We start from the raw sequence: 13,934 nt of genomic DNA on the forward strand, positions 1-13,934 counted from the left end.
ATAAATAGTAAAGAAAATGACTGTGTTAGAAATAACAGAAAAGAGACGAACGGGAATCAATCCAGCGATTACGTAGCTTATGCCGTTAAAAGAACGTTTAATACAAAGGATGCTTCTGCTGCATCAAGAAAAGAAACGCTGTTGTCACTGCAGTGGAAATTTCAAGGTGCGTTGCTTCTGCACCAAAGGAAACGTTTCATTCCTGTCGATGAATCTTTGCTGCAAAGCTTTTATTTTCATCTGCTTTTTTTATTTCTTACTGCTTTAATACACAAAAAAGTTTTTTGTAATTTGTTTCCACTATTCTTTGCGTGGGATATCTCGGCTTATTGACGGCACTCAACGCTCGTCTTCTCGAGGGTTGCCTATTATGGTATACCCCAAGCATATGCTTGGTCTCGTTCCATTTTCCCCATTTCTTTGTTATCTCCTATGTCAGCAGTTGTCTCCTCTTAGCACTGAGTGCCTAGTTGCCGGATGCCACACACTGGTTGTGATGTGGAGTATATGGAAGTGAAGGAAAAAAAATACAAAACACACTGCCATCAACGTTATGAACAGTCGGACGCAGTGCCTACATCTACTCCGTCGTTCCTTGTTCGTTTTTTTTTTCCATCGTCTTTGTCGTTATTGGGACGTTATTCTCAATGCTGGTATATAGTTGGCGAACTTTTGTCTGTATTTGTCATCATTCGTCAGCAGTTGTAATTGTGTGGCTAGATATACTCTGTAGCCCCGGTAAGATGGCGCATCTTCGGCTTGAATTAGGTAATGCAGAGGATGTCCAGTCAGCCATGGCCACGTAATTTTCTTCGTGATGGGACAGTAAGTGCCATCAGGTTGCAACACCGATGTGATGGAGAATGTCTGTCTAGCTGTCCTGCAGATAGAGGCAAGGTTTATTTTGCACCATTCCCAGACAAATTTTCTCCGCAGGCATATCTGTGTTGTAAGTTGTCTATGAGAGCACACTCCCCACATCTGTCAGTTGCCGACAATCGTATTCTGTGTAATTTTTCTTTCGTAGGTGTGGTCTCATTAACTACTTTATACCACGTTGATCTGATATTTGTTGCGAGCACTTTGTTGTGGATGGTCTTCCAGATTTGATCCCAATCCCGTAGGGGATCTTTCGTTTCCATGCGGTTTACTCTTCCACCAGTATTCATTATCCGGTATAGTTGGGCGGTTGTAAGGTCATGTAGTGGTACGCTCAGTTTCGCTCGGGGGTAACAAACTTCGAGCCTCACTCGGCTGCCGCTGCCGCCGCCGCTTCATGGCAAAAACGGCCAGGCACAGGTATATACTTGACGACCGAAATTATCTTGCAATTTTCTCAATGACGCTTGAGAAGTATGCTCTACTGCTTACACATTTTCTTGTCCTAATGGAGTACTACGAGTGCACGAAGTCAGAAGTAAATCCGCGTTCCAAATGTCGCGGTCTCCCCTTGACAGTGCAAAAACCGTGAAGAAATTTTAATGGGTTGTAAATATAAAAACGAAGCAAGATCATTGGGTGCAACTCACTCATAAAGTAATATATTTTGAAAATAATAGTATTGAAAACAAAGGAGACATACATTTTCATCGTGCTTATGGGGCCATATTGACCCCAGTGCTGCTAGGAAGGTCAAACATAGCATTAGCGAGGTCGCCAAGCAGAACAGCAGAGTGGGTCGGTGAGCGCGGGCCAGGTACTCCAGCAGCAGATCCTGGAGGCAGGCAGCTAGTGCTGGCTGCGCCGCGCTGCACCGTGGCTCTTGGAGACGCCGTGCCGGCCAGACTGGGTTGCCGCGCGACGCCCACCGTCTCGTTGGCGCCCTGTCCCTGAGCTCGAGTTGCACGGTCTGTGGGTGCAACTGGGGTGAAACACGAGGCCGCGGTCCATCTTCTTATGCACCTGCCGGAAGTTGTTCACCATGGGGCCGTTTGTGGTCTGCAGTTTCCGGAACTCTGCCAACTGCGAACAAGTAAGAATCTGGTTCTCACCACACTCACTGTGACTAAACGCCGAAAAAATACAGTTTGATACTTCATTTTTTATTCGCATGCAGCTACCAGGTAGTTATAATTAAAGTGCTATCTTCACATACGAATGGAAAAACTGGTAGAAACAGACCTCGGGGAAGATCAGTTTGGATTCCTTAGAAATGTTGGAACACGTGAGGCAATACTGACCCTACGACTTATCTTGTTGTTGTTGTGGTGGTGGTCTTCAGTCCTGAGACTGGTTTGATGCAGCCCTCCATGCTGCTCTATCCTGTGCAAGCTTTTCATATCCCAGTACCTGCTGCAACCTACATCCTTCTGAATCTGCTTAGTGTATTCATCTCCTGCTCTCCACGATTTTTACCCTCCACGCTGCCCTCCAATACAAAATTGGTGATCCCTTGATGCCGCAAAACATGTTCTACCAACAGATCCCTTCTTCTAGTCAAGTTGTGCCACAAGCTCCTCTTCTGCCCAATCCTATTCAATACCTCCTTATTAGTTATGTGATCTACCCACCTAATCTTCAGCATTCTTCTGTAGCACCACATTTCGAAAGCTCCTACTCTCTTCTTGTCCAAACTATTTATCGTCCATGTTTCACTTCCATACATCGCCTCACTCCACACAAATATTTTCAGAAACGACTTCCTGACACTTAATTCTATACTCGATCTAACAAGTTTCTCTTCTTCAGAAACGCTTTCCTTGCCATTGCCAGTCTACAATTTATATCCTCTCTACTTCGACCATCATCAGTTATTTTGCTCCCCAAATAACAAAACACCTTCACTAATTAAAGTGTCTCATTTCCTAATCTAATTCCATCAGCATCACCCGACTTAATTCGAGTACATTCCATTATCTTCCTTTTGTTTTCGATTATGTTCATCTTATATCCTCCTTTCAAGACATTATCCATTCCGTTCAACTGCTCTTCCAGGTCCTTTGCTGTCTCTGCCACAATTACAATGTCATCGGCGAACCCCAAAGTTTTTATTTCTTGGATTTTAATACCTACTCCAAATTTTTCTTTTGTTTCCTTCACTGCTTGCTCAATATACAGATTGAATAAAGTCGGGGAGAGCCTACACGACTTATCTTAGAAAATAGATTAAGTAAAAGCAACCCTACGTTTCTAGCATTTGTTGACTTAGAGGAAGCTTTTAACAATGTTGACTGGAATACTCTCTGTCAAATACTGAAGATGTCAGGGGTAAAATACAGAGAGCGAAAGGCTATTTACAATTTGTACAGAAACCAGATGGCAGTTACAAGAGTCGAGGGACATGAAAGGGAAGCAGTGGTTGGCAGTGGAGTGAGGCAGGGTTGTAGCCTATCCCCGATGTTATTCAATCTGTATATTGAGCAAGCAGTAAAGGAAACAAAAGCAAAATTTGGAGTAGGAATTAAAATCCAAGAAATAAAAACTTTGAGGTTCGCCGATGACATTGTAATTGTGGCAGAGACAGCAAAGGACCTGGAAGAGCAGTTGAACGGAATGGACAGTGTCTTGAAAGCAGGATATAAGATGAACCCAAACAAAAGCAAAACGAGGATAATGGAATGTATTCAAATTAAATCGTGTGATGCTGCGGGAATTAGATTAGGAAATGAGAAGCTGAAAGTAGTAAATGAGTTTTGCTACTTGGGGAGCAAAATAACTGATGATAGTCTAAGTAGAGAGGATATAAAATGTAGACTGGCAATGGCAAGGAAAGCGTTTCTGAAGGAGAGAAATTGAGTATAGATTTAAGTGCCAGGAAGTCGTTTCTGAAAGTATTTGTATGGAGTGTGAGTCAAGCAGTATATCGCTCCCTCCTACGTAGAGAGACCATGAGGATAAAATCAGAGAGATTTGAGCCCACACAGAAGCATACCGACAATCCTTCTTTCCACGAACAATACGAGACTGGAATAAAAGGGAGAACCAATAGAGGTACTCTGGGTACCCTCCGCCACACACCGTCAGGTGGCTTGCGGAGTATGAATGTAGATGTATGGAAGTGAAACGTGCACGATAAATAGTTTAGACAAGAAGATAATAGAAGCTTTCGAAATGTGGTGCTACAGGAGAATGCTGAAGATTAGATGGGTAGATCACATAACTAATAAGGAGGTATTGAATAGGATTGGGGAGAAGACAAGTTTGTAGCACTACTTGACTAGAAGAAGGGATCGGTTGGTAGGACATGGTTTGAGGCATCAACGGATCACCGATTTAATATTGGAGAGCAGCGTAGAGGGTAAAAATCGTAGAGGGAGAGCAGGAGATGAATACACTAAGCAGATTCAGAAGGATGTAGGTTGCAGTAGGTACTGGGAGATGAAGAAGCTTGCACAGGATAGGATAGCATGGAGAGCTGCATCGAACGAGTCACAGGACTGAAGACCAAAACAACAACAACAACCCACAGAGGAACATAATACATGTTATGATATATTAATTTGGAACCGATTTATGCTGGATAAATTTAGTTCCAGTTTTGGCCACCAGGTGAAAATCTGGCGCTGTGAATTCAGCAAAGTCTTATAGAAATGTTGCTGTATTAAATGGGTTAGGAGCCGGGCACGGGTAGGAGAGCTCAAACAAGTGAAAAAGCCATAACGCCGATTTTATTATTAACTGCTGCTTACGCAATTTCATGAATTTGAGCACCAGATACGTTGATGAGATACCGAATCTGTAAAACAACCTACTCAACAATTGTTCACAGCAGTTGCAGTTCATTTTAGATGTTCCTGGGCCAAAAGTCACGTGGATTCTGTAACACCTCAATTCTAGAACCCATATGAACACCCTTTTGTTGCAAAAAAAAATAAAAATATCAGTCATCCTGACACTGATGACAGCTACTGACAACATAATTTAGTCTTGACAGTTTGATTAGCAAGAATGTTACGTAAATACTAATGCTTAACATAAAGAAAGGACTGAATGAAAGAATACCACATGATACGAAACAGAAACTTTAAAGAATGAACTCAAAAAATCGTTATTTACGAAGGTAAAACCCCAGACCATAAATGGACCAAAGAAAACATTTATCCTTGAAGAGAATTGTAGCTGCATCGAGCTGTAAGTTCGCTGTGACTACAATGAACTCTGCAATGAAGATGTTAACTTCACTTCTCTCTTGTACTCTTGCAAGAGTAGTACCCATGTTAAGCGCTGCTAGATTCCTTTAAAACCGATCTGAAGTTTAAAACTTTTACGGTTGGAAGTATTAGTCAGACGTTGGATTGAAGTAAAATCATCTTTACCATTTAGACAGATAACGGGATAGCTGATATGTGTGACAGAAAAATAACTCGTGTGGTTGCTGATTTGTGATGGGACTTAGCCTTCGTGACACTTAATAGTCACTAACATCAAAGGACACAGAAAGAGACTGATCGCCGACATAAACTCAATTATTAGACTTGAGTAGGCAACAGATAAACGCAATCACGAAGAGCTTACAATTGCGCCGTGTTGTCAGAAGCTATCGTCAAAGTCAGAATTGCTGATGCTAACAGACGCAATTCCCTGAATGAAAAATCGGTGTGTGTGCTCAGTGTAGGCACAAATAATTACGAAGAACAATAAACTTTAATTGAACTTTAATTCTTCGTGTCGCATACATCAGTGACATTTAAAGTGTATTTGTGGAATTAATTGATTCTACAGATAACATAAAAGTGAAAAGTGATTTAGTGACAATTTAACTGTAAACAGCATTAAGTTTACACCGAAACACGACACATTCTGAACATTGCTCAAGGGTATGCTATCTCTGGAATTACGCCGTGTAGTTGTTGAATACGTGACGTAGCGACGCCTTGGCGACGGAATAATAATGAACAATATAATATCGTCAGAAAAATCATGATGTGACATCGGCTTGGGTGATGGATTCATGATTCAAGACATTATGTTTTCAACGATTGAATACCCATTCTCAAACCGGGCGTAAGAACTACAGTCAGCAAGTTCGCGTAGACTGAAAAGTCTGTCGCGAACATCCAAAGGACTTTTGGTTTTCATTTCAGATCAAGGGAGTAATCGTGTTATCGAGTGGTGCAGTCGCTACATTTATAAGTGGAGAAGATCGATGGACATCGAACACCGTTGCTGTAATTACAAGCAAAGTCGGCTCACACACTCCGGCGTGGTGCTCCATCGCGACATTGATATCAGTTTTGACAGTATCTGAAACATAACCAAACCGTGCAAGGAGTTTGTTTTTATAATAGTTACAGATTGGCGTTGTCGTGATCGACGAACGCCGTTCCACGTCATCTCGACTGGGACAGCAGTCACTATCGAGCCGAGACAAAACGAGACGTCACAATTCACATCAGGTGAACTTGTAGGCTAGTCAGCTGGAAAACCTGTGGAGGTAACATGTTCGTGGAAGGTTGCATTAAGTAGTCCTTTCACTGGGTGAGCGGCGTTATGTGTTGCCCCGTGTTCCACGAAACAGCGGTTTCCTCACAGATGCACCCCTCCAAAGCAGGAATGGCATGCTGCACTGGTAGGTTTTGATAAGCTGCAGACATCGTGGTACAGCTGACGGGCCCTCTTCGTGTATTCTCTTCAAAAACAAACAGACCGAGAATAAAGGTGCTTGTGATTCCACACCACACAGTCACATACGACAATGGCTCTTCGTGCACAACATGAAAATTAACAGTACTCCACGTTCGGCGGTTCTGTGTATCAACTGCACCCTTAGTGTAAAATGTGGCTACCACTTCACTGAGTACTGCCCGGTCAAACGTAATCAGCTCCGGTCTGTGCCAGAAACCAAAGGGCAAATTCAGAACGTTGCTGCAGACCATGAGGTTTCGGCTGCAGCACTACCTGGATCTTGGATGGGTACTTGTGTAAACCAGACAGCGAAACATTCCATACTATTTACCTGGAGATCGACAATTCTCGTGACATTGCACAAGCACATTAACTACATGGGGCATGCGCAATAGCAACATCATGAATAGCTTCCATCGGGATAGGACACTTCCCTCTTCCAGGTGCCCATGTTTTCCAATTTCATTATGGTCTTATGTAAGCCACTGGATTACATCTTGCCTCTCCTTAGACCTTTCAGTCGACAACACTCCCTCACTGAAGAACTATAGTTGGATCAGTTGTTTTGAAAAGAGCACGAGTCACATTTTTTGCCCTATTGAGTTATGCTTGGATCCGGTATCTATAGAGATAGCTACAACATTTCGTATGAAAACGGCATCAGTCCAATGCATAACATAGGCAGGAAAGGCAATGAGTCTGTTGAATGTTTTGAAAGGGGCACTAGTCCTGCACTGATGCCCCTTTCAAAACAACTACTCTGCTGCTATCTGGTGACCATTTCAGTAAACTCTTCAAGCAACAGAGATGATTGTAGTTTTATAGTTGATTTGTGTGCAAACATGGACAGTTATACTAATGAATCACCTCGAAAATGCAAAAATGGCCAACGAAATGCCGAAGAATACAAACAAAATAAGATTACAAGGTGTAAAATAAAGGGAAATGAACACGTCAGTTATTCGGGGAAAGTCATTGCAGACAGATCTACAGGACCCGATTGCAGGTAAGGTTCTAACCTAACTTTTATGTAGGTTACATCTTATTAAAAACATAAGCTAATATAAAATAAGCTTTCAACATAATTACCAGCAGAACAATTAAAATCACATTTGCATGGGGCAAACATTCACTTCATCTTCACTAATTAAAACCTATAAAATTAATATATCACAATTTTAATGTAGGCTTATTGTGTTCACTGGGATCAATCAACGAATTATACCGTAATTATTAATCTTCAGCCACATAGCATAAATACAGTCTCTTCTGTATTTAAGCTCAAATAAATTCAAAATCTGCAGTACTAAATTTATATTTCCACGGGTTTATGCAGATAACAGTTTGCCTAAACACCCTTTACAAAGCACTAAAGCCAAAAGTAGTAGCTTTTGTTTGATTTCAAAAGCAGTATGAAGTGTTTTACAAAATTCAGTGAACTAGACAAGAAAACAATTTTGAAAAATTTCAGTGAATTTGAAACTAAAACGGAGCAAGACATTTTCCTACAAGGCCAGCTGATTTTGTCTGATGTTCCTCGCCGTAGACCACGGAAGTATATGCCAAAGACCAGACGCCACAATGTTTTGACTTGCTGGCTGCAGGGAAACCTTCAAAAGAAAATCGACGAAACCCAGAAGACTCTAGAAACAAAGCTGTAGCAGGAGCAGTTTGTGAAAAAAATAAATGAGCATATTTCCTCTTTCCCAGTAAAGGAAACACATCACGTAAATCGAAATATCAAGTACTTGAATGCCAAGCTAAAAGTAACAATCATGCATGCACTATTTTGCAAAAATTATCCAGACATTAAAGTTACTTATTCATTTTATTTGAAGTATTACAAGGAGCACTTCGGCTATGCATTTGGAAGGTCACAAAAAGATGTGTGTGCTACTTGTGACGAGCTCGGTTAGGATATTAAAAGTAATTTTCTAAATAATAACGCTAAGCGTGTTGCAACTGAGGAGCTGTTGGTACATAAGCGTAGATCACAAAAGTTCGACAACAAAATAAGGCACTAACAGTAAATTGTGTTAAACGAGATGACATCGCATATATTGATTACATGGAGAATTTGCCCTTGCTGCACATTCCAGAGCAAGAGGTATTTTACATGAGACAGCTACGGATGTACTTGTTTTGCACCCATGATATGGAAACGGGAGCCTCAGTACATCATTTATATCACGAGTGCTTGGGCAGAAAAGGACCCAGTGAGGTGTGCTCACTTCTTAATCATTACATATGTAGTAACCTACCTGACAACACCAAGAAGCTCCATTTATTTTCAGATTCCTGTAGTGGTCAAAACCGAAACCGCACAGCCACACGCTTTATCATGAGTCTGGTAGGAAGGTTCGACAAAATTGTACAATATTATCGTACACGGAGAGACTCTTTCGTCCCCTGTGACCGTGACTTTGGGGTAGTTAAAAGATATGTAAAGCGGAGTGATCGTGTGTACTCACCTACAGGATATGCAATGAAAGTAACTGAATCAAGTTCAAAATGTAAATTTACTAGCGTACTGCATGAAAAATCGTTCAGTATTGGTTACAAAGGTTGGTGGGCAAACTTCTAAAAAAAAAAAAAAAAAAAAAAAAAAAAAAAAAAAAAAAAACCAAGTTGACTGAATCTTTGGGAAACACGGTGCCAAAAAATGACAAAATTGATTTTAATATATCAAAGTATTTCATGTTGCAGTGCGAAAATTATAATAGTGGTGTGTTAAAAGCTGAACTGCCTATCCCAGTAGTTCTCCCTGTATTTCGCTACAGTTTTGAAATACTGTGACTTCCCAAGGCACCACTGCATCATCTGAGAACCACTTCTCGGAGATTCCAGCGTTATACATTAGGCCGTCTATACATGCCGAACATGAATAAAACCGACAAACTGCAGGAACCGAATTCTGACAGGAAACGGAGGGAAAAAGGTCCTATGAACATGCGTCCGGAAACGTATCGTTGCCACGATAGATGGCGCTGAGGAAGGAAAGTTCCTTCCACCATGTGCTGTGCGTTCCTTGTGTGTTTCTGGCTGTGGCGTGATTGACGGCAGCAAGCAAAGATTGTGTACGACCAGGCAGATGGAGCGGTCTAAGCCGCTGCTGTCATGGACTGTGCTGCTGATCCCGGCGGAGGTTCGAGTCCTCCCTCGGGCATGGGGTGTGTGTGTGTTTGTCCTTAGTATACTTTAGGTTAAGTAGTGTGTAAGCTTAGGGACAGATGACCTTAGCAGTTAAGTCCCATAAGATTTCACACAAAATATACAAGCAGATGGAAACGATCGAGAGGCAGCACAGCTATAACAAAACAATTACCCTCACAGACACAAACCACATGGCACAACATTTCAAGCCATTTTTGGACTTTTATGTGGTCATGGGTCCTTTCAGCAAGACGAACGCACAGGGCGGCGGCGGACTGTGCGTACATCAGATTCTGAGGACCGCGTCCTACAGAACCCTAGTGTAAGTTCCAGGCAAATGGTCAGCCCACATGGTATAAGCCAAAATCCGGTTATGTGTATCCTGCATGACAGCCGCTGCTATCCCCATCACCTGCAACCAGCGCAGGGATTATCAGGAACGATTTGTCGGTGGTTTTTGCATCAGACCATCACAATTATGCGATGACTGTTATCAGTCCTCTCTACCAACGAAGCAGCCTTCACCAGAACTGACCTCATCAACCGAGCGAGGTAGCTCAGTGGCTAGCACACTGGACTCTCATTTGGGAGGACTACGGTTCAAATCCGGCCATCCTGATTTAGGTTCTCCGTAATTTCGATAAATCGCTTGAGGTAAATGCAGGGATGGTTCCCTTGAAAGGGCATGGCCGATTTCCTTGCAATCCGATGGAAACGACGACCTTGCTTCCTCAGATCAGCCAACCAACCAACATTATCAATCCGCATATCGTCATCTACGGCCTACAGACTGTGAGGTAACGGGCGAGTTGTGGCGAACTGTAAATATTATATGTTCGGATTTGGAGCGGCCGGGGCCACTCGGTAGCGACCACGCCCTCTATTTGTCTGGTCTGTAGCCATTATAGCCCTTCTTTCGCTTCCAGTCCCGGACTTTAGCTTAGCAACCGCATGGTACCGCCCACGACCGGTCCAGCCGCGTGGCTGGGAATTCGTTGGTGACGCTGTATGCCGAGACCGCCAAAGATGGCTGACTTCGTGAAACCATAATGGCAGACATTTCGCAGTTCATACAGAAATTAATAATAGCCAGAGGAATCATGATACCTCAAAAAAAAAAAAAACAAGTACATTACTATTACCCGACGACGATTCGGATGGTGTAATCAGATTTTCAATATCTTTATTAGCTTAAAGTTGAGTATCTGACCGAACACCCAGCAACTAATTTCCAAAATTTAAACGCTTCATCCGATTTTGTCGATCGCCGTGTCTTTAGAAAGCTATTAGTGTAAACCTAAATTGGTATGAATTACAGGCATGTAACTTGAATAGTACATGAAGTGGCCGATTACTATCGATGGCGTCAGGCCATAAGTACTCCACAGTTACACGAAGAAACGGTAGGAGCATGCTTATAAATATATTAATTCATCTATGTCTCTGTTACTATCCGATATATGCTATTCATGAAGAAACTGGTTAATTATTTACTGCGTTTTAGAAATCACAGAGCCATCAGGTTCCTGGCCTACCTTTTGCTTCTTTTCTTTTCATATGTTGTTGTTGTGGTCTTCAGTCCTGAGACTGGTTTGATGCAGCTCTCCACGCTATCCTATCCTGTGCAAGCTTTTTCATCTCCCTGTATCTACTGCAACCTACATCCTTCTCAATTTGCTTAGTGTATTCATCTCTTGGTCTCCCTCTACGACTTTGACCCTCCACGCTCACCTCCAGTACTAAATTGGTGATCCCTCGATGTCTCAGAACATGTCCTACCAACCGATCCCTTCTTCTAGTCAATGCCTTTCGCAGTACTGCAGGTTATGTGGTATCTTCGTGATGGAACACCACCCCACTTCCGCATTATAGTTTGCCGAAGCCTCAACAACACCTACACCGGACGTTGAATAGAACACGAGGGGCCCCTTAGCATGGCCTGCTACATCACCGGGCTTTTTACCTATGGGGGCATCTGGAAAGCGTTGTGTACCCTGAACCAGTTCCTGATGTGCAGACTATTTAAAAACATGTTCACGACGCCTGTAATGCTATTCAGAGAGAGTCCAGAACGTGCAAAACAGGAAGGCAGTTGGTGATGCGACATGTGAACGCGTGTACTGCATCCATCCCATGGAGGCCTCTTTGAACATTTGTTGTGACATGGATGAGTTGCAGCTCTCTACTGTGTTCCAGGATGACTTGCTGTCATTGAACGCACATCATCCATTTCCAGATACATGTTCATAGGAACTTTTTCTTCCGTTTCCAGTTAGGAACCCATCACTGCAATTTGTCGGTTTTACTAATGTTCACCAGGTAGATACAGTGAACAGTAGTAGTGCTGTAAACCATACATCATGTATACCTAAAATGATTTTGTAAGTCCGAAGAATTCTCTCCATTAACAAAGACACACTGTTTTCTATTTGCTAGGCACAACCCAATCCAGTCCGTAATATACAGGGTGTTGTTGTTGTAGTCTTCAGTCCTGAGACTGGTTTCATGCAGCTCTCCATGCTACTCTATCTTGTGCAAGCCTTTTCATCTCCCAGTACCTACTGCAATCTACATTCTTCTGAACCTGCTTAGTGTATTCATCTCTTGGTCTCCCTATGCGATTTTTACCCTCCAATGCTAAATTTGTGATCCCCTGATGTCTCAGAACATGTCCTACCAACCGGTTCCTTCTTCTTGTCAAGTTGTGCCTCAAATTCATCTTCTCCCCAATTCTATTTAATACCTCCTCATCATTTATGTGATCTACCCATCTAATCTTCAGCATTCTTCTGTAGCATCACATTTCGAAAGCTTCTATTCTCTTCTTGTCCAAACTATTTAGCGTCCATGTTTCACTTCCATACATGGCTACACGCCATACAAATACTTTCATAAACGACTACCTGACACTTAAATCTATACTCGGTGTTAACAAATTTCTCTTCTTCAGAAACGTTTTCCTTGCTATTGCCAGACGACATTTTATATCCTATCTACTCCGACCATCATCAGTTATTTTGCTCCCCAAATAGCCAAACTTCTTTACTACTTTGTCTCATTTCCTAATCTATTTCCCTCAGAATCACCCGACTTAATTCGACTACACTTCATTATCCTCGTTTTGCTTTTGCTTTTGTTGATGTTCATCTTATACCCTCCTTTCAAGACGCTGTCCATTCCGTTCAACTGCTCTTCCAAGTCCTTTGCTGTCTCTGGCAGAATTACAATGTCATCGGCGAACCTCAAAGTTTTTATTAGGGTGTAATGTGTATAATTTATTGTAATGAGTATAAACGTAGATATTTTATATGTAGTAGCTTAATTGTACACACATCAGTGTGATGGTTGTTTTTCTTTCTGCGCCAAACAGTCTTCCCTCAAACACGTCACAAATTTTACAACCTGATGTTTTCTGCATGGTCGTACTGCACCTGCCCTGCTGCCCTGGGGAAAATAGGCGTTAATGGCTTGCTCTTGCCAGATGTACTTGAAGGTACTAACCAACCTAAAACATATGACTTGAAATGGCTTTAATTGTTAGTCTGCAAATGACCTAAACACTGGTGTAATGTGTCTCATTACAATGTCCCCAGTCACCAACACAAGTACTTGTACTTATACCTGTTACACACTACATAAGTAGTTAGGGTCAAACGTTGTTACCTGCGATTTGGAGACGCCTTCTTGAAGGAAATAAACGAGCCACACAACTGGCTCGCTACAGGGTGGCGTGGTTAAGCTGCCATTGTAGGTATAGTAGTCGTCTATGGCGTCGGAGAAGAGGTTGTTGTAGATTATCGGCTCCTCTGGGGAAGCAGTCTGACCAGGCTGGCGGACACTGGGCAGTGCTGCTACTATAGGCGCCAGAGATGGATTATCCTCTTCGGCAAGCTGCAAAAACACGACACAAAAGCGATATACAACAGCATAAGGGCCACCAGATCAACGGGTGGGCTTTAGGGGGAATTCCACAGTGCTGACCATTAAATCTCCAAAGCCATAAATAGCATGCAACAAATGTCTAACTGGCGTGAAGAGGGCTATTTGCTTGGATACGCACATTCTGAGACTATGGCTGGGTGCTCAGCATATTCCTCTAATGATCGTAAGAACCGTAACTGGTGATGTAAGCAGTAAAAAAAAAAGGCCCCACCCATGATATCATGTGAAATTAACTAACTTAGTAGTGCAATGGGAACTCCTGCAATTGCGGTGAT

At 42.4% G+C, this 13,934-nt stretch overlaps 1 protein-coding gene across 1 annotated transcript in view; it reads right to left on the reverse strand.

The window, feature by feature from the left end:
• Window positions 1-1,510: 1,510 nt before the first annotated feature.
• The window catches only part of LOC126335603 (carbonic anhydrase 13-like), a 154,382-nt gene continuing 141,958 nt past the window's right edge, over window positions 1,511-13,934 (reverse strand). Inside the window, exons 7-8 of the mRNA XM_049999056.1 lie at window positions 13,381-13,608; window positions 1,511-1,962 (exon numbers count right to left, since the gene is read on the reverse strand). Of these exons, the coding sequence (XP_049855013.1) occupies window positions 1,729-1,962; window positions 13,381-13,608 (462 nt within the window). The 3' untranslated portion in view covers window positions 1,511-1,728. The remainder of the gene's footprint in view (window positions 1,963-13,380; window positions 13,609-13,934) is intronic.

Source organism: Schistocerca gregaria, chromosome 2 (assembly GCF_023897955.1).
Source record: "Schistocerca gregaria isolate iqSchGreg1 chromosome 2, iqSchGreg1.2, whole genome shotgun sequence".
NCBI lineage: Eukaryota > Metazoa > Arthropoda > Insecta > Orthoptera > Acrididae > Schistocerca > Schistocerca gregaria.